This window comes from Chinchilla lanigera, unplaced genomic scaffold (genome assembly GCF_000276665.1).
Source record: "Chinchilla lanigera isolate Chin_1 unplaced genomic scaffold, ChiLan1.0 scaffold00004, whole genome shotgun sequence".
Lineage (NCBI taxonomy): Eukaryota > Metazoa > Chordata > Mammalia > Rodentia > Chinchillidae > Chinchilla > Chinchilla lanigera.
Window position 1 is genome coordinate 4,267,786 of NW_004955405.1, and position 21,778 is coordinate 4,289,563.

Below are 21,778 nucleotides of genomic sequence, written 5' to 3' on the forward strand. Positions count from 1 at the left end.
CTCTGGACATACCCCATTTTCACACTTTATTCCCCATTCCTGTTCCTGAGACTTATTTCCATTTTCCATTCAATGCTTTTTTCATGGAAAAACTTCTGCATCAGCATACCTACCCTCTGTGCTGACATTTATTTTGAAACTTCAGTCTTCAGTAAAATTTCTAGACTGTTTGTTTCTTGTAACTACATATTTGGATTAGTTCTGTTTAGCTTTTGACCAAATTATTTTACTGTTTTGTTCTTCCCTGCATGTAAAACTTGATAATGATAAGGAATTTTTATCCTCAAGCTACTTTGCAGAATTTAATCCAAATTTATGCAAAAATGAATTCTCTGATTTCTTTGCAAAAAGCTTCTATCTTTTTTTGTGTAACCATATTAGGATGAATAAGAGTTCTGTTACATCTTTATTTTCTCATTGCTGGACCAAAGAGTTAGTGATACTGAGTTGTGACAATTGATCACCACATATATTCCTTTCTAATGCTTGTGTGCAATGTGTAATAGACTGTGAACTAGCATCATCTTGAGATGTCATCCTGTTTCCAAAACATGACAAAGTAATAATGTGGAAATGCTGAATTTAATCACTTACAATCTGCCATGCGCAGTGAGCTATATCACAAATGCCAAGTCCTCATCCAAGCATTAGTTCAGGCGTTTTCCACTTCATTTTATAAGAAAATCTTCCCATTTTGTTTTTTAGAGAGGACTGTGAGATGATGTCGGCACTTTTCCAGTGTTAAGCAATAGTCAAATGCTGAGCTTTTCCCTTAACCTCTTTAAAAGCTTTTTTTCTAAAGCAATTGACTCAGTTAAATACCACCTGTATAGTCAACCTGGGAATGTTCTCTACTCTCAAGGTGCTTTTGTTATAATGGGAACAATTATGCATATACATGAAAGAGTCCACTTAAAATTCAAGGCCTGCTATAGTTATATGCCAAAAATGTCTGTCCAAGTGGTTCTAGGAAGGTGAGAAATCAAACTGCTCTGTAGAAACAAACAACTTTCAACATGTGATGTCAAACATGGCAGCCACTAACCCTGTGTGACTATTTGTATTAAATGAGTTAAAATTAAATACAATTAAAAATTTGTTTCCTCAGTCACATTAGACAAATTTCCCCTGCATCTTAGCCTGTGTAGTTAGTAGTTACCAGGTTGGATAATACTTATACTGTAATTGTAGGACACTGTCAACATTTCAAAACATCCTATTGAACTGTGTTTTCTGGGTCATTCCTATGCTCTGTGAGTCTTTTAGGTCTACACTGTTCCACAAAGGATGGTTTAACTTAATAACACACTTTTACCCTGAAAGAATACTATGCTCTGTTCCAGGATGTCAGAAATCTCACTGATCTGTCACAGTACTCTGTTGTTACCTGGTCCTTATTATCAAGGTTTGAGAACTGCAGTGTGTAAAGACTGCTGAATGGGCAGGGAGTTCAAAGTACAGTGGTCTTGCAACCACAAGAGAAAAGGAAGTGAAGTAATTCTTCAACAGTATTTATCATGTGCCGACCTCTGATAATTCTGGGTCTTGTGCCCAGCACAGGGGCAGCAGTGATATTCAGATGAAAATACATGCAGCTCCAGCCTATCAGCAGTCTGCAATTGCCTAAGGTGAGGCAGAATAAAAAGAGGCATGGAATAATACTACTGTGTGTAAATGCACCACTCTGTATGTAGAAGATACAACAAGATCCTGTAGGAAGGACATCAAGCAAGACCTGAGGGTCAAAGAGAGCTGATGGGATTAGTAAAAATTATAAAGAAGTAAAGTAAAACTGGGAAGAAAGGATAAAGAGAAAAAATTCCTAGCAAAGGAAAAGAAGTATCTAAGAAACAGGCAAAAAAATGATACAGCGATTTAAGGAATTACAAGCATGGGAAGTAAGGGCAAGTACTGTTAATGCAGAAAGTGAACCCAATTATACATAAAATTGACACTCTTATAAGAGTTGGACTGTTTAACTTCTTTTAGGATTTAGTTTATTTTACAATGTAATTTCCGAAGTTAACTTTCTACTTAATATGTGCTCAGAATAGGTGTAACATACCAATTGGCAGTTAGCCCATTGTTTGAGAAAAGGAAATGTGTGTAACAAATGACAAGGCAATTTCAGCCTAAAGTTTTCATGTGCACATTGGCTTTTTTCCAAGCCTATGTCATTATAGTTTTGAATTAACATATTGTTCAATTTAAAATTAAATGTATGTTAATGGTCCTCAAGACTGAACAGGAAAAAATCAGTTATTAGAAGAAAGCAATACCAGTATATTGTTATAACCTAGTATTTAAAATTTTATAAGTCAACACAAGACTCAAAAGCTTACTGTTTTACTTTACATGTTAATTACACCATTTAAAAATTCTAAACATGTAACAAAATATTTTGGTTTCTTATTTGCTGCCTAAAAATTGTGAATTAGACTACACATAAATTAGACCTCAATAAATTTGACTCAAAAAGTCTCCTTTAATCATGTATGTAGATGCTCCAATAATTTTCATAAATGCATAAATATAAAGCATCTTACTTTTACTTTTCTGCTCGACTTTCTCCCATTTTTCTCTTCTTCCTTATGTCCTGCCATATTTTTCTACTCTCAGAAGGTAAATAATGGTATCCACTGTCTTATTCCATATTTTTTTCTAAGTGTTTCTAATAATATAGTAACATGCATATATGTATTACCACATATTAATATGATTTTTGGTTATTACTGCTCTTAAAAATAGGATTATATTATAAATGATTGCGGTGCCTTGCTCTTTCTCGTTCTATATCATAGAAACCCTTCCATAGCAACTCATGTGGCTTTAATGGATTCTTTTTAAGGGTTCCATAATGCTTCACTGCAGGAACACATCATGCATAACTGATGATCATTACCACTGTTCCTAATTTGGAGCTACAATAAACAGTCGTATACTGGATCCTTGGACATTAGTCTGCTTTTTTTTCTCTGTAGGATACACTTCTGGGAATGGAATTGCTGGGCCAAAAGTCATCTGTATTTCTCTAATTTACATAGAAGTAGCTTTTGAAAAAGGCTGTAGCCTTTTCCAATTTCCTCTAGCAATGAGTGAGAATACACTTTTCCATGCATCCTGCCAGCAATAGATATTAAACGTTAGGGCAATAAATATATAGTAGCAGCCCGCTGATATTTCATATTCACCTAACCACTCATGTTTTTTTCTCATGCTTGTTGAACACGTATACTTGTTTCATTTTGGAATTGCCTCTTCGGATGTTTCATTTTTCTTTTACATCTTTTGTTTTTTCTAGCTAATTGGAGAAGTGCCTATGTTTGTAAACATTCACTTTTTGTCCCCTATAGTCTAGCTGTAATATTTTTCAAGTTTATTGTTCTTCTGTGAGCTTTATAAGTAGTATCTGTTGCCATACAAATGTGTTTAAATTCATTTCATTCACCTATGTCTTCTTTAGATGTGCTGAGCAATTTTTTCATATGGTTATCAGCTCTTTTTTTATCTGAGAGATTATTTCTGATCTGATTTCTTCTATTGCCTGATAGAGTTGTTTCTTTACTTTAATTGCTATCATTCAGGTGTCTGGCTTCCAAGTTCTTCTGTGTCAGTGTCTCCTGACCTTGTTCTGGATGGGCTGGAGGTCTGAGAATGCATTTTGCTCCTTCGTTTTGATATTTTCAAAGCTCCCAAACTTCACCCAGGCTCAGTGTGGCTCCTGCAGTGGTGGAGGAGCAGGGTGCGGCTCCTACACCTATTTTTATGTTAAAAAAAATATCAAACTTTCCATGTATAGTTTCTACATTTCATAGGCTGGTTCAAAAACTTCTTCTCTAGGCACACAATATTCACTCTTCTCATTGTTTTTATGGGGATTTTACCACTGATTTTGAAAAATTTAGTCCAATTGGAAATTATTATTATTTGGAGTAAGAAAAAGATTTAAGATTTCAAGGGTTAAGGGGTGTAGCTGAGTAGTGAAGCTCTTGCCTAGCATGCATGAGGCCCAGAATTGGATCCACAGGGCCATAAAAACCAAAACAAAACACAAAAGGATTTTATGTCAGTTATGCCTACAACAATCATTCACGTATTGACTATGTGTTCATTCATTTGTTCATTTACTCACTGTGATAGTAGAAATTCAACTCAGGGCCTTCACATTGAGCTACATTCCAGCACTTTTAAAGGTTTATTTTATATTTTGAGACAGGGCCCTGCTAAGTCCCTAAGTTGCTCACTCAGGACTCCCCTTGGCGTCCTCCTACCATGTACTCCAGAGTGCTATGACTGCAGGCAGGCACCACCATACCTGGCTTGAACAGCTCCTTAGAAGACATTCTAGAACACAGCTGCATCAGAGAGAAACTTGTAATAATATAATGTATGGGAGTAATTATATATGTTATTACTTTAATATAAAATTGGCATTTTAAATTATATATTGTTCTATATTATTAATTTTTATTATGATATACCATTACTTAATAGGTATAATTAATAATGTAAGTTAGTAGTAGTATCAAACAATAGAATTAATTTTAAAAATATGTGACAAAAATATAACAATATTTCCACTGGGCATGGTGGTACCCAGGTAGAAGCCCAGCACTCTGAGAGGCTGAGGCAGGAGAATCACAAGTTCCAGCCCAACTGGGGCATCTTACTGACTCAGTGAGATTCTGTCTCAAGTAAAAATTAAAATATGGTTTGGAAATGCAACTCAGCAGGAATTCCTAGGGTTCAAGTCCCAGTACCAACACCAATAACAGAAATATAAATAGTTATATGTATATATTCTTGTTATGATATATAGTTATATATATTAATGTTTCAATAAGAATGTTTATATCAGTTAATATGTTATTTTTACTGTTCTTTTAGCTCCACAGTACATATTTAAGTCTGGAATGTTTACAATGACACATAAATATAAAACTTTTTAAAGGGGAAATCTAAATATAATAGGACTAATAAGATACATATCGACCATATTAAATGAGAAAACAATAATGTTTCTTTCTGTCCCACAAAATAGTAGTATAATTTTATGCTTCCTTTTCCAATAATACTTCTCTGATTTTCCTGCAGCTTTTAGGACATTCTCTTCTTTTAAATAGTAGTAAAACAATCTAGTCAACCATAAAATTTACTTTGACTTGTATGTCTGCTTTTGTGGAGCCCACACTAATTAATTGGGGTGCCATTGCATTGAGATAATATCAAGCTATATGCATTTAACAGAAATGTTTGACTGTGAAATACTTAGGGTTCTCCTTTTCAGAAATAGCAGGTTTTTAAACTTGTACAAATTAGTTGCCTGCACTCCACAAAAATGTCTACACAGTTCTTTAAGCTTTCCTTTAAAGACTCAGATTTTGTGAGTCATAACTTTTGCATTTGCAAGTTTACCATATAGTTTAAAATGTGTCTAAAACGTGCATCTTCTTTGGAGTGAGGGGTGATGGTAATCAAACTCAGGACCTTATGCTTGCCAGGCAGGCAGAGCCACTGAGCTAAGTCCCTGGCCTCACTTCCTTCATTTTTTTTTTTTTTTTTTTTTGGTTTTTTTCCGGTACCGGGAATCGAACTCACGACCTTGCGCTTGCCAGGCAGGCGCTTTTTGCCGCTGAGCTAAATCCCCAGCCCCCGCTTCATTTTTAAACACTGAATTACATGGGGTGACATAAATTCAATCTTGCTGTCTTAGGAAAATGGTTTTAACAGCAGAAGAGTAAGTTGAATTTTGTGAAGTCAATGCCAGATTCCAAATACAGTACAGTATTAGTAAAGGAATTGAAAAAGTCCTAAGTTGGCTGTCCCATTTGGTGATTTTTTAATTCTGAAATTGTAACGTCTTTCAAAAGAAAAAGGTATGACTTTTTTCACTAGGACTTTTTGACACAATCTATACCTAATTTTGAACAACCTGGGTGCAGTCCGTTCATCCCTGTGCAGGCTCGCTTGGTTCCTTCAAATATCATTAAGCCAGAAGAGAAAAAGTGTGACACAAATGTATTTATGTTCTAATGTAATCTTTTATCCATCATCATTCTCAAAATTTTCCAGATTAGAGAAAAATATTCTTACTAGAATGTGATTTTATAGTCATCTGTGGTCATGTGGCAGAGGAAGTTATTGCCTTCCACTTTTATTATGTGAAAGCTCACAAGTGCTTGTGTACATTTTGAGGAAACTGAAAAGTGACTAAAAACGTTTATTATAAAACCTTTAATGATACAGATAAGCAAATCACACTCTTGTATGCACCATTGCTTATCAAGTTTGCAGGACATTTTGCAGTAAGTTCTTTTAATTTCCTTTCCTGAGACACTTGTAAACTGAATGTGCGTTGCCTACATGCACATTTGCAATGCCTGCAGAATATGCAGTCTTGTTTTATGTGGACAAGATGTCAGATGCCTTTTTGTGCTTTTTATGAAGTTTCATTAAAATCTCGATAGAAACAAGATCATTTCAAGCTTGACTTTTAAATCATAATACCTAATAGCTAGAGGAATCTTTTTCTCTTTTTTTATTTTAGGGAGAATTTTTAAAAACAAGAAAATAACAACACAGACAAAACAAAACAAAGCAAAAACAATAAAAGGGATACAGAGTTTCAAAACAAAATGATAGGAATTAACAGTGGTTGTTATATTACATATTGTTATCTCCAATGAAGTCACTCAAATTCCCAGATGTAAGAATGCAAGATTGATCAAACCATTAAAGAGAATAAAAGCTCTGTATCATTTCTAATTTTTTAATTACTTTTTGTTCTGTTTAATAGAGGAATCATTTTTATCACCATCACTGGAATAACTTTAGTATGGGAAAAACAATCAAGCTATTAAAAGAATCACCCTGTACTCCGAGGGTCAATAGGTGATAACAAAATGTCTTCCTTTCATTTTCCTAGGCCCCACACTAATTCAGTGGCTGCTGTTCTCAGCTGAGCATTGGTCTGTTAGGACATATGAAAAGTTTTGATTGATTTACAAGTGTTGCCAGTCTTACCCCAAAGTTGTGGGATTTGGTCTCCGTATGTTCTTTCACATCTCCCCAACGATTATCCATCCCAAGTTCTTTTTTGTAGGCTGTTCAGGTTAGTTACCTCCTCTTAATTTTTGTCCTTTCCTCTGAAATAAGAAAATAGAGTCATTCAGCCTTCATTTCTGGTGATTCCTGGGTTGTGTTGGTGTTGGTATTATAATCATTCTTATCTTCATGATCTGAACTCTTAGGAAAAAATGATCACAGTTTTCGTGGTGTTAAAAGTTAAATCAGTATCACTTCAGGTCCAAGAAAGCAGTCGATGCAAAGGCCAGGGACTATTAGCACTGCAGTTATGATGCCCTTAAATTGCATATCTTGGAGTACATGGATGCAACGGTGAATGATCCCTTATTGTAAATAATAGATTTCAGTTGCCAGCATCAGCAGTCCGGGGAAGATAGTGACAGCCACTGTAGGAGGCAGATGACCCCTGCCATGTCCGTCTGCTAGGAAAACCCTGTGGCTTCACGTCCCTGTACTGGAACCGTGGCGTGGGTTTTGTATTTTTCCACCATCCTTTTGGGCCTATTGACAAAACCCTGGCTTTTGGAGCTCCCTGGAGGACTTCTCGTGGCAAGGGGATTTCAGGGCTAGGACGGGAGCATCACAAGCACCCCAGGACAGCTCTCCAGCTTGCATTTATAAGCATTTTCTCCTTCAAATCACCCACTCAGTATTCTAGCTGGGAAACTGGGATTACTTTGTTGGTAGCCTCATAGGTACATAGGGATTCGGTGGAATCTAATTAAAGATTGTTTTCCGTTAAATGTATACTCTTCCCATTCCCACAGTGCTATTTCTCTGAAATAAATCCACTTTTCTGACTCATTTTTCCCTCTCTGACTGTTGGCAGTCATCATTGGGTGTTTATTTCTCTTTGTCACCTCCTGAAGACTTAGGTCCAGTTGTTAAGGTATCCAAGAATTTCCCAGTCTTGGTTATTGTAGAAGGTAAAACGTCCTCTCTCTCCATAAGCCAGAACAACAAGGCGATTCACAAATCCCCTGTGTAAGAGAGATGGAAGGGGTTTTGGGGTCTCCAGGATTTGTGGTGAGCATCCCTCCCCCCATTCAGCTAACCTCCAGGTGAATTTAAAGACAAAAGAACATATATATCAGTGGTAACAAACATCTAAGACAGGAAGTCAGGAGAATTTGGAGTTCACCAATCTCTAAAACCAAGCCTTCCCCTAACTTACTTCCTTTGTCACCTTCCCAAGAGTTTTCTGAGACAGTCACCCATCCTGAAAGAGAGAATTCACCGTTCTCTTCCCTCAAGAATTACCTAGCAGTCCAGCCTTCTGTCATCCAGACCCCAGCAGCCATTTGTCTTGAGAAGAAGATGCCAGTGGAAAAGAAGGAGGCCAAGTTCAGGTTTCATATTCTGAGAAAGTTCTAAGACACTTCTTTAAGTGTTCAGTACACCAGTACCCTCAGAAAAACCAAGCAAGAGTTAAGATTTAAAGGTAGACAAACCCGATTCTTTTCTGGGTTAAAAAATATATGTACATTTTTAAAGGGTTGATATTGATTTATTTTAAACATATTCATGTCTCCTTTATGAAAACCTGTGCCCTGTTATGACACTCTCACAGCACAAATTCAACTTTCAATATAAAGCAGGTAAAATATGGTAGATCAACAATGGCGGCAGCAGTAAACAAAACCATCTATATTTTAAAAGTCAATCTTATGCACTTAAATTTGGACCTGATCATGATTTACTATGCTGCATAAATTCAGAGAATTGACGAATGATGCTAAATTATTAATTTGTCCAAAGCAGAGGAGGACACCACCTAGGACCACATCATAAATATTAAAGTGTTCTCATCTTAAGGACTTATGTGAGCAATGAATTATAAGGACCACTGTAAATCGATTCTGGGTTAATCGTAACTCTGTGCCTATAATTCACACTCACTTTACCCCTACTGACTATTAGATAAAATTGTGAAGAAGTTAGCTGCTTAGCACACAAGATTAGAGTGTATCTCTCACATGCTGTTCTCAGAGTTTTTAATCTTTATTTGATGAGAAAAAAAGAATAGATTCCTACTCTCCAGTTTTAATTTTCAAAGATGCTGCTTTGGTTTCAATCTTGAGACTCAAGGATATTTATAAGCAAAGGTCACGAAATCAACATGCCGGAGGGATCCACAGTCACAGAAACCAAGTATTCATTCACTCATCCTGATGGTTTTGACAAAGCAACCTTTCTTTTTAAAAGCTCAATTCTTTTATCTTAATGTTGTGCTCACACAGCATTAAGGAAGTTGCATTTCTTTTTTCATGGTTCTTGCTATATACTATATTGCATTATGTTTATTTACACAAATGTTATTTCTCAGACTAGATGGGCTATGCCTTAAGGCAAAGATTACTGTATCTCACACATTCTTGCCTTTCTATGGAGAATGTCTCCCAGAAATTTATTTTTAATATTGAGAAAGAACATGGTGGATGACCTTGAGTTCAACTTCTAAATCTACCACTAATCTTAGAGCAATCTGGAGCATCTTGCCACATCTGTGAATTGGGTATCATAGCATCAGTTGCCCTTCAGTATTGCAAAGAAGAAAGAAATATATGTGAAAAATCATTTTCAAGAGTTAAAAAATGCTTCATAGTTGTTATCAATTATCATAAAGAAGAACTGTACAACAAAGATAGTGTATACCTTCTTTAATGAGGGGAAAATCTTATTTTACCCTTTTGGTTTAATTCAGTCTTTCCAGAAATTGCTCTCACTGAGTTTTTTAATTAGAAGGATCATCACTGTTGTCTCATTATAGCTTTAAATTTTGAAATTACCTTTTAAAGGGTATATTAAATTAAAGATTGTTATGAGAAAAAATATTATTTATGTATTTAGACCAAGATTGGTGGGGTAATAGTGATATCACTTGTGCCATGGCCTTCTGTAGTTGTGTAAAAGGCTGTTGCCTAATGAATTTAAAGGAAAAAAATGCTTTTGGCATCGGCTTACAGTGGAGATGTTGGAATAGAAGTATATAAGACAGAACAGTCCATCAAAAATGTGAACTATGTCATGGTCCATGAAACAATGAGGAGGAGCACAGGTGCAGGTTTTGAAAATACATTTTTGCGTCTTTTATTTTACTTAGCAAGAAATGCAAACATTTGAGAAAATAACACTGTTTACAGTTCTTCATTTGACAGATTGAGATTTGAAGGAAAAAAGAAAGAAAGAACTATTGGGTTAGAGTAGTGTGCATTAACAAGAAATCATCTCCAAAGAATATCAATGTTTAATCAGTTAGGCACTGTGGATATGGAATTTAAATACTTGGGGTTTTCTAGTCCAACTATCTCAGTTACTAGAAAATTTGAGTCAAATAATTCTTCTCAATTAAAATTAATTTCCCTTTTCTTTAACCTACTTCAAACAAAAACTGTTCTTATGACAGTTCTATGATTTGCTTCATGCTACAGAAATGTAGTGCTTGACTTATCTCTACTATTAGTTGTAAATAATTTGAGACCCAGACTACATTTATGTCCCTTGCAAACTTACTTTTAAAATCTTAGAATTAGCTAGGCAAGTTGGTACATGCCTATAATCCCAGCCCTTGGGAGGCTGAGGCAGGAGGAACGCTATGTGTATGAGACCAGCCTGGGCTATAAAGTGAGCTCAAGGCCAGCCTGAACTGCATAGCAAGACCCTGTCTCAAAAAGACAAAAAAAATCAAGATCTTAGAATTAATGAATACAGAATATTAGTAAAATTAAATTTAAAGAAATTCTGTGGAAATAATGCAGGAATTGGACAGAACCTCCCCCAGTGTCATCTCAGAAGTGAGACATTCATCACAGGCTCTTTGCTCTCAGGAACCATTTTGAGGACACAATCCTTGATCACTACTGAATGAAGAGTAGCTACCAATATTCACCAGTGTACCATAATATCTATGGGATTCAGAGACTGATAACACTGGAGAGAGATATCATATTGGATGTTTTTCTTCCTCTCTCCATGGGGTCTGAAAGTGATTGACATGAAGCACCGACAATCACTTTGCCCTCTGTTTCACCTTGTATAAAGTACTCTGCATGTGTGGAATCCACTGGAAGGTTCACCAGTGGCACACAGTTGAGTTGTCTATCCAAGCAGGACCTCAAGAACGAGAGCTGGTTGAAAACTTTTGAGACGCATCCATCACCCAGCCAGATAGGGTAAAAGTTTCCCTGGCCAACCTTTCAATTATGATTATTTTGAGAAGTGACTATAGTCTTTGATGATAAATATTTTCTAAATAGATTTAATTTGATGGTTAAAAATCACCCAAAGGGCAGTAATTATATGTTCTAGTTGATAAAGAGGACCTGGACATTTTGAAAAGCTAAAATAGTTTGTGTTACTAGGTAACATTTTAGTGGTATTGCTACAAGCTATAATCATGCTGTTTTAATGCTTCTCTTTTTAAAAATTCATTCATAGTGCTTTATAACATTAAATTTCTACAGACAATATAGATAATATTACTGTACATTTAAAGGGTGCTCCTCTGTTCATGGAGCAGTAACAATAATGCTAGAATGTTTTTTTTAATAGCAAGGTAATATGTCCCCAACTAGGGACATCCCTAGAGAATTATAAAGGAGCTACAAGATATTCCAGGAGGCCACATAGCTGTTTGAAACAGAAGAGCAAAAATTAAAGTAGACTACTAGAGGAAGCTTCGAGGTCACTACTGTCTCTCTATTACTATAAGGTTAGACCTAGGAAGCTAATGGCAGACCTGGAAGTTGGTGGCTAGTCCAAAGGATCAGGAAGGGGACAGAGATTATTGATAACTGTTGAGTAAGCAGTGAAGAGCAAATCTAACGAAATGTTTCCAATCTCTCTCTCTCCATCAACACCTTAAAAATGTCATAATTGTTATAATTTCATATACCTCATGCATATAAAATTGTTTCTTGTGGTTTTACTCACATTTTGTCACTGGAACCAGTGGTACCACTCAAACAATGGTATGCATTAGCTAGCAAGATTGCTAGGATGCGTGCTGCCAGGTCCTGAACATCAAACTTCTGATAGCAGAATCCCCTGATAATTACAACAGTGGTGGTCTTAGAATCACATTTTGAGAAGAAAAATGCTTATTTTGATATAGTGCCTGGTGTACAATAAATATACCATGAATAATATTTACATAGATTGCTTTCTTCTGCAGAACAATGTTTATCTTTGTTTCCTTACCTCATGGGGTTCATGCTGAACAAAAAGTGGTAAGTGGCCGTAAGCTGGCCTCCAAGTTTTAGGCTGTTCATGTGGAAACTTTTATGTAAAACAAATATATTTAAACATAGTTAAAAATATAGTCTTGCATGTTCTTCATTACTTCTTTTAACTTGAGTTCTTTTGTTGATTGTATTTAATTTGTCTTGTGTAGTGTGACTTGTCCTCCAACATTGACTTTTTTGAAATAAATATCTCTCTGTCACTTTTTTTATATTTCTCAGATTTAATGCCCAATATTTGAATTATGCTCTTTGCAGTATAGTCTACATACAGCACTTCTGCACTTTTATAAAAAGAGTGCTTTTTTCTTCCCCACTTAACTTTCTGTCTTAAAAACACTTCATACTGCCTTATCATTAGGCTTTATAATATGTCTTTAGTTAGTATTCTACATCTTCAATCATTATTTGCATTTTTAAAGTTTCTTTGCTATTCTGGTCCATTTCTTTCTAATTAAATCTTCAAAGACCTTAGTAAGTTTTGAAAGTCCTTTAACCCTTATACCTAGGACTGCATTATCAAAGAATCTGTGGAGAGTGATTGTTCTTTCCTGCTAGTGTATCTTCCCTCTCAGGATTATGTAATGTTTTATCCAGAAACAAGTCCAAGTCTTCTGTCAAGTGAAATGTTCATTAGCTATCCTCTACTCACTGATCATTACATTTCTTAACAGACATTTATGAAAAGAGCTTTTTCCCAAATTAGTTAACTTTTACTGATAAATTAAAGAAATAAATAACTTGTATATATCCATTTTTAAGTACTGTAATGAGGAAATAGCTGGCTTTCTCAAATACTTGTTTAGTTTATTTTTGTGTACTTCCTAAATATGTCACCAACATGATAGATAATTTTTGACTCTATCTCATATTGGTTTTTTCCTACTAAGTTAAAATCAAATTTTTCTGTTCTGCTTTATTGCACAGGCCACCATTGCCGTGGTACTGTTAAGTTTGGGGGATTTAATAGGCATCTTTTTTTTATTTACTAGCAAGGCAATTAGAGTTTCATCTTCTAATAGTTTTGTGACTTGTTTGAAGAATTCTCTGTCTCACTAAAGAAAAATCTGTTTCCTTCCTTGTTTACTAAAAGATAGGTAAATGTTTTCAATTTTGTCAGGCATCTTTCTGAGGTCTTTTGTGAGATTATTTAAAATTTTTTAAAGCCTCATCCATAAGATGTATTATCCCACTAGCTGTTTTGGTGCTAAACTAGTGTTACTTTTCCTTTGTTTTTGGTTTTTTTTTTTTTTTTTTTTTTTTTTTTTTTTTTTTTTTTTTTTTTTTTTTTTGGTTTTTCTCCGGTACTGGGAATCGAACTCACAACCCTCTGCTTGCCAGGCAGGCGCTGTGCCGTTGAGCTAAACCCCCATCCCCCTACTTTTCCTTTTTTAATAATGTTCCACAGTTATTTTAACTATAACAACCAACTTTTGGATTTAATTATTCATTCTGGTTTTGTTGGAAATCCATTGAATTCTATTTTTGTATGTAACACTCTCACAGATAAATTGTATTAAAGTGTTTGAGATAATTGCTTTTTGGGTAAATGTCTGAGTTAGGACATACCTGGTTATTGAAAGGAAAAAAAAAATCACTAAAAGATATTATAGGTGGCCCAGAATAAACTGATGTTCCCCAAACGATAATAAAGAAGGTTGTAGAATTATTTTTCTGTGTTTCAATGCCCACCCTCAGGGTTTCTTTTAAGTCCAACTGTTGGATGTGAGCAGGTCACACTTAGCAACAGGTTAATGTAGAACAACACAGAACAGAAAGCACCTCGTCAGCAGGGCAGTACTACTCATTTCTCTTCATTGTGAGTTAAAAGCATTTATTTAAAATACAGGTCATATGCAAGGGGATAATGTCACATGCAGATATGCAGAAATCTGCCTGATTTTAAGTCCTAGTAACCCAATGAGGTCATTTTCTAACAACTCCAAAGGCACAGGTTTCAGGCACCCCCATAAAAGGAAGTCCAGTTTCAGCACTACTGAAACAAGCAACTTGTTTTTATGCATTTATTGTCCTTCTAATTCGAATGACTTTTACCAGTCAGGATTATATTACTATTTGCAGTGCTGCCTAGAGCCAGACTTACATTCCACCTTAATCAGATTTCCATGAGAACAGAACTTTAAATTAACCCAAACTGCAAATTCTCATTCAGAATACAACTCTACTTAGATCTGTCTGCTGTATTATTTTTTTGCATAAATATTTCTTGTCCATATAATCTATAATTACATCTTTAAATCCTATTTTGTTCTTTTTTCATATTTTTCCAGGTAAAATTTGGGAACTATGCTTTTGTATGGGACGCAGCTGTGCTGGAATATGTTGCGATCAATGACCCGGACTGCTCCTTCTACACCATTGGGAACACTGTCGCCGATCGGGGCTATGGGATTGCTCTGCAGCACGGCAGCCCTTACCGCGATGTTTTCTCACAAAGGTAAGATTTGTGCATGGCCCAAAACCAGAGACAGGAAACGTGGGCCAGAAAAGTCTACTTGATTACTTAACCTAGTCTACTTCTTTGTGAAGACAAAGAATAAAGAAAAACGAGAACAGAGGATAGCTATAAGCAGTAAGACTGTTTCCTAAACCATGTACTCAAGTATTATTTTCTTTTTCATGGAGGAATAATATTGCTGTATATAATTTCATCTTATTTTCAAAACATGATATGACAAATAAATTAGGTGTATTATCAGTTTCTCTTAGAACTTAATTAAGCATTCTAGTCTCTGAATTTTTAAGAATTAATAAACATCATTAGGAAAAGTAATCTATTTCTAAGAATGGTGAAACATAAAATCAACTTAGGACCAAGTTAAAGTTCTAATATACTATAGCACATAGTGTTAGGGATATTTTTCATCTAGAATTTTTAAAGCAAAAGGGTAAGAATTTTAAGTCTCCCACTTGATAACAAAGCATTATAAGCCCTTGTCATGGAAATCAAGGAGTCCACTTATTAAGAAATTATCACCATCTCAAAGAAATTTTTTTTGTAAGAAAATTGTTTAAGAAAGAGGATTGTAAAATATGTATTTTATATTAATAATATATATGATAGACTGGCCTGAAAAGATTTAACAAGGATCACTGAGAATACATTCTAACTTCTACCAAACAAGCTTGGACTTCAAAGAAATTAACATCTTACAGGTAGAAGTATATTGCGTGTGATCCTGGTAGCACTCTGCTTTGAATCGGCTACAGATAATGAACACAAATGCTTCAAATTCCAAATTATTCAAGTTGTACTTCTCCAAATTTTAGGAATACAAAAGGCTAAGCTTTTCATATTATTAAAAAGAGATCTAAAAATCAGTAGTTCACAATTTATGACATAACTTGTCCATTAGCTAAACATAAAAAGCTTGACCTCTCTCCCTATCTGCAAAAAAGGGAAGCTAGACTAATTTTATGGTATTATAATAGCTTCTCTGTGTAGCAAAACTTTCCAAAGTATCAGTCACCAAAGTGATTTCTCACTCAGGAACCACAAAGGTGGTGATGTGGCTGTGTTCTGCTGCAAGCTGCGGGTCAGGCTCAGATCTGCTGTACATGGCTTTTCATCCCAAGGCCAGGTGCCCTGGTCCAGGCTGGGTCAGGCTATTCTCATTCCCGAGAGCCGCTGGGAAGGAGGCTGGCAGAAATGTGCAGTACCTGCTGTGCTCTGATGCGGCACACATCCCACCACCCACAGACCACTTCCCACAGCGAATCTAAACCAAGCCCCAATAGACAGGGTGGGTACAGCTGCCCCACCCTACTGAAGAGGGAGCAATAATTATGAACAATAAAACAAACCCTGCTGAACCTTTTGGTTCTAAATGTAAGACAAATGCAAAATATGCATAAACTGAAAGCAAGAATGGTATAAATGATTAATCAACCAAAACACATTTATTGATGAGCAGACTAAGGGGGACAACCTGGAAAATCAATTATGTGGTAGGGAAAATGCCAGCAAGGCAATTTCAGTACAGTTAGAGATAACAGAACCCCTCCACGTGCATGCACAAGCCTCTTGAGTTCATCTGCAACAACACAAAGCAAAAAGAAGAAGAACCTATTCATATGAAATAATAAATGATACAGACTTTTCTGCAGGTATGCATCCATACTCACATCTATCTATACATAGAATATTTTTGTGCAGCTGAGTTATTGAAAGAGTTGAACAACATGCAGAATAGGTGTGAGCAAAGGAAACATGAGTAAAAGCTCTCCGGAGGAGTGAGCCTTAAACTTGATCTGAAAGGATTGGGAGAGCCTCTACCGAGGGCAGAGGCGCAACACGTCTGTAATTTGGATGTGAGGGTGGAAAGGCGTCATCCAGTGAACGGGATGTAGGTTCCATGGCAAAAGACCAACAGCAAAGATTAACGAATCCTTAACGGTTCCCAGGTGGCTGAGAAAGGGGTTATTGATATTTATTATGGTTAACTGTTTCTTTCACCTCTAAAAATCTTCTTTGTTTTCAGACCTGATTTCTGAGTGTCTTATACAAAAAAAAGCATGTTAATAATATTTAGTAAATCACCCCAAATGTTCCTTTTTTATCGTCCTGTGGTACTTTGTCAACCACAGTTTGATTCTGAAGGAGTGTATTCCACTGAGCCACTGAAAAGTAATATTAAGCTTTGAGTAATAGCTTCCCTTGGTTTGATAAGCCTTATAGATGTTGGCAGTTTCAAGTGTCCCTTTCTGTGATGCTCCTTAATAATGACACCCTGCACCCTGGTCCCCAGACATCTGGAGGAAAGGCGAGCCAAGACAGGAGCATGATCTGGCACCCTCTCTCCACACAATGCACAGCCGTCCGCTGCCCAAATCTCTGCCTCCGCTCGGAAAACATTCATAGTCATACTTTTTGCTGAAACGTTAGGAAACAGAAATCTTTGCTTTTTTATTAACTAATCTTAAAGAGTATAATCATATTTAACCATTGTAGTGCACTTTAGAAATTATTATATCCAGCTGGATGTACCAGTCTATACCAGGCCACTGATTAAGCTTGACCACTGATTGCTACTGTGATTATTTTCAGTGAAAATGACAAAATTCTGGGTGTTTTTTTTGGAGTGGATATTAACTCTTTTTATGCTTATCTCAAAGAAATAATGTGTAATAAATACTGTATCAAAAATAAATAATATGTGGTGATACAGTAGCTATATTTTATTGTCTGCTATTTGCCAGATATTTGCATGCTTATTCTTACTGAGTAAACAGAAGAGATGTTGCACATTTAGTTATCGCACACTTACGTATGAGCTCGTGACTGTTACACTGCAAGTCCCTGTGGGAGGTGAGGCTCGCGCGCACTGACAAGGGCCAAGTTCAGCTCAGAAGGCATGGCTGTGGGGCTGCACTCGCTAGTGCAAGTGTGAGTGGACACGCACCAAAAGGACGCTGACGAGCCAGGAAGCATACTATACATACTCTTACTGTATATACTGTTAAGAGCCCGGAAGTACTATTATATATGACCACACATTGGCTACAAGACTTTTGTTTCCTCAAGAAGAATAACAAGAAGCTGGAGGAAATAGAAGGGACTCAGTAAGAGATCAGAGCAGGCGTGCGCTTGATCTCGGCTCCTGGAAGAGACAGGCTGTGCAGATTCAAGCGGCACAAGCAGGTCCCTGAGTCCTCCTGCTTCTTCCAGCTCTTGTTGCTCCTTGGCACACAGCAGCTCTAGTTCATCTTTAGGTGAAAACTAACTGGAAAGCAATTTCTAGAAAAGCGCCGATTATTTTTAAGTCATACAAATTTGTTAGAAGATAATGATTTTAAAGAACCTTTCTATCCAGTACACATTTTTGTTCTATCTTTTAACTCATGTTCACATATCCTCAGTCATATCACTCGCTCTTTTATTTTTAAATTGTTTTATAAGTACATGGTCATAGTACATAATGAGTTTGTACAGGTACATAACACATCTGAATTCTTTAATTGTCTATCCCTCCCTGCTTCTTTCTATTCTTCATCCCCTCCCCATTTGCAAAAGTTCTATTTTTCTTCCGTCTTACTGCACATAAAATTTTATATATATATATATATATATATATATACTGGTTTATCGTCTCCACTTTTTCTGTCCTAGATCAAGAAAGCAAACTATGAAGATGGTCATGTTTATACAATGGGAAATATTTGAGAAATACCAAAGCAAAAGCAAGAGAGTACATTCAAGGTTCACTTTCAAACCAAGATAAGGAGTAGAATGAAATGCTAATATGTACTTATTATAGATTTGTACACATAATTATACTTAAAATCATTCATCCTATAAAGTGTGAAAGAAAAGTGGTCTTTGTTCCTGTAATATACATCCATTTAGTGAACATTAACTTCTAGAATCCATCCATTGAAAAGAATGTACTATTCCTATTCCAGAATGGCCCTCCTTTCAGCATCGGTTTTAATTTAGAATTTTGAATGTAGGAAACTTCAGTATAACAAAAAGTGAGTAACTGTATTTGTCAGTCTTTTTGTTTGTTTGTTTCCTCATTATTCTTTGTGGAGCTGTTTTAAAGACCGGTGTTCTGTGAGTTTTACCAATCACCCTGACTGCTGTTTCCAGTGGAGAACCTAATGATTTACATTGGCTTAGTGCAAAGTCTAAACAGATGAAAGAGTAAGTCCGGTTGGTGATATTTCCTATGTGAATATTTTGAAAATATTCATCATTTGGACAAAATATGATTTGATATTAGCTTTACGAATCTTGAAAGACAGCAGCCAAATTTTATAAAAATTATAAATCTTTACTCTCTAAAGCACACAACATTCACACCAGTGCATGGATCTAGCCATCAGAGAGTGCACAGCCATAGAACTGCTTCAAAGGTCTGTTCTCCTTGTGCTAACGTAGCACAGCATTTGGGGACCTTCATCCGTGGTATAAGGAAGAGAACCTTTTTAAAGAAAAGCATCTTCATTAAACTTTCCTGAAAAAGTTCTGAGGTACAGGGAAGATAAATGCCTAACGCAAGGTGCAAAGTGGCTTTTCAGCCTGATAATGAGCCCATGGCACTGGACCAAGCTGCTTTGTGAGGAAAAGCCTGATCAACCATTTTCTTGGGAGATTTTTCCCACTTCTAGATGTAAATATTGTTTCTTTTTTTAAAAGTTGTTTATACACAGCATAGTTTCTGCAGTGATACAAGTTAGGTATAATTAAAGCCTGAGTTTTTAGTAAAATGTTTCAATTTAAAACTACACGTATGTATTGAAAATACACATGTACATGTCACACACACACACATACATACACACACACACTCCAGAGTAATTCTAAGCCTCTCAGGATAAAACACCTTATTCCACTGTAGTTAAATTACATTTTTAAAATTCAAAACACTCATTGTATTCACCAGACATGACCTCAAGACATGTTTTATTGTTTTAAAAATCCTGTCTACTTTGAAAATGAAATTTTGATGTCATTGAGGATAATCAAAGAATGTTCTACATTTTGATAGACCCTTAAACTATTGTAAGCCTAGAAAGTCATAGGAAAAAGCACACAGGCTTCCTTAGTAAATATTCCGGGGGAGGGAAGGGCCATAGACTATGAGACATGAGTGAGGCAGGCATGCATTTAAATGAACCCCATCATTTTAAAAAGTGAAACCAAGAAGGGAAGACAGATGACCTGTCCCGAATCCAAACCTTGTCAAAATATGCCTGGAGATCACTATTCTAGCCTCCAGGCCAATGTCTTTCCCCTACCCTGTTCTGCCGGGTCGTTTTTCTAAAGAAAATAGAATTATCTCTGATATAAATATTTTAGATAATTACATTGATATATAAGAGAGCAAGAATAATAATTTTTAAATGTTAAACAGGGTCAGAAACATAACTTTTTGGTTAAAAGTTGCTACTACTTCATAGATGTAAGAAATAGCACAAAGATGACTAGAGTGTCACACCAGATTATTAGGTGCCAGGTACTGTTATAAGGGCCTTCACCATACTAAGTAATCATCGCAATAAACTTTTCAACTAAAACTATTATTAAATTCATTTTACAGATGAGCTACCTGAGTCACAGAAAAGATGTGTACAGTAATTCTCCAAGATTATAAAGTTAGTAAGTGGCAGACACGGGCCTTAAACTTACACAGTCAAACACGATAGCTTTCCGGCTCACATTGCAGCAGTTCAATTACAAACACCGCAGTTGGAGAGCTGCCCTCCTCCACGTTAGAAGGCCAAGGCTGCCCACACTGAGGAGCCCCCAGTGCAAGAGAGCACATCCATTGGAAGTAAAAGCTGCTTTGCCTCACGGATCTGAAGTAAACAATATACATAATGGAAGTTGTGAACTGCAAGTGACGACTGAAGTGTCTCCCTCCATCTCACCATTTTTTACTGCAGGTCGCTAAGACTCTACTTAACCAAAAACTTTAATTCTTCCTTCATGGAAGAATTTTAATCATTCTGACTTTTTAATTGGTAGAATCCATACATGCCTCTTATCTCATTTCATATTACTTGAGTAGCTCAAATAAACTAACATGATAATTGGTCAGGCTGTCTGCTTCCATGTGAATGTTTACATACAGAACATTATTAATAATGTTTTAATTATCAATAATTAAATTTATTAATTTAATTATTAATATTATTAATTATTATTAATAAGTTATTAATAATTATAATTATTAATAAGTTATTAATAATTATAATTATTAATAGTTATTATTAATAATTATTATTAATAAGAAGTTACTTCTGGACGTGACTCTATACAGCCCAGTTAATTACAGCAGTGACACTTACAATGTCTATCTTTGTGAACATAGTTCCTTTTTTAGTGCAGACTGCAAGAAAACAATACCTCAAAGTGCCTGTCCACCTTTTTTCTCTTGCTAATCCATTCTGCCACTTGAAGCTGTTCGTCTTAGAAATGTTAGTAACTATTGAAAATGACAGAGAGCCCATGTATTTTTATTTTATATGCTACTGGCCTCAGAAAATATACAGAAAAATCATGCCATACTGACATTCTTACCAACTGCCCATAAGGAGGGGGACTTGGAGATTTGATGGGGAGCCACTAGCAAACTGAAAACCAACTGTGACTTTTTGTTCTCTTAGGATTCTCAGCCTTCCTCTAAAATGCTGGTTTTCTTTTTTTTCTTTTTTCTTTTTATTTTTTTATCTTTTTGAGACAGGGTCTCGCTATGCAGCTCAGGCTGGCCTTGAGCTCACTTTGTAGCCTAGGCTGGCCTCGAACTCTCAACGATCCTCCTGCCTCAACCTCTCAAGTACTGGGATTATAGGTGTGCGCCTCCACCCAGCCAAAATGCTGATTTTCTTAAGAACACTGCTGTTCTAATGGTTTTTTCTCACTTTTCTGTTCCTTTGCCTTTAATTAAGCAATATCCCTCTGGTACTTTCTATAAAAGCCACTGACT

General features: G+C 35.9%; 1 protein-coding gene across 1 annotated transcript in view; it reads left to right on the forward strand.

Annotated features, from left to right (window-relative positions):
- Nucleotides 1-21,778, forward strand: part of Grid2 (glutamate receptor, ionotropic, delta 2) — a 1,119,457-nt gene that overhangs the window by 975,993 nt on the left and 121,686 nt on the right. Inside the window, exon 16 of the mRNA XM_005374673.1 lies at nucleotides 14,618-14,784. Within this exon, the coding sequence (XP_005374730.1) occupies nucleotides 14,618-14,784 (167 nt within the window). The remainder of the gene's footprint in view (nucleotides 1-14,617; nucleotides 14,785-21,778) is intronic.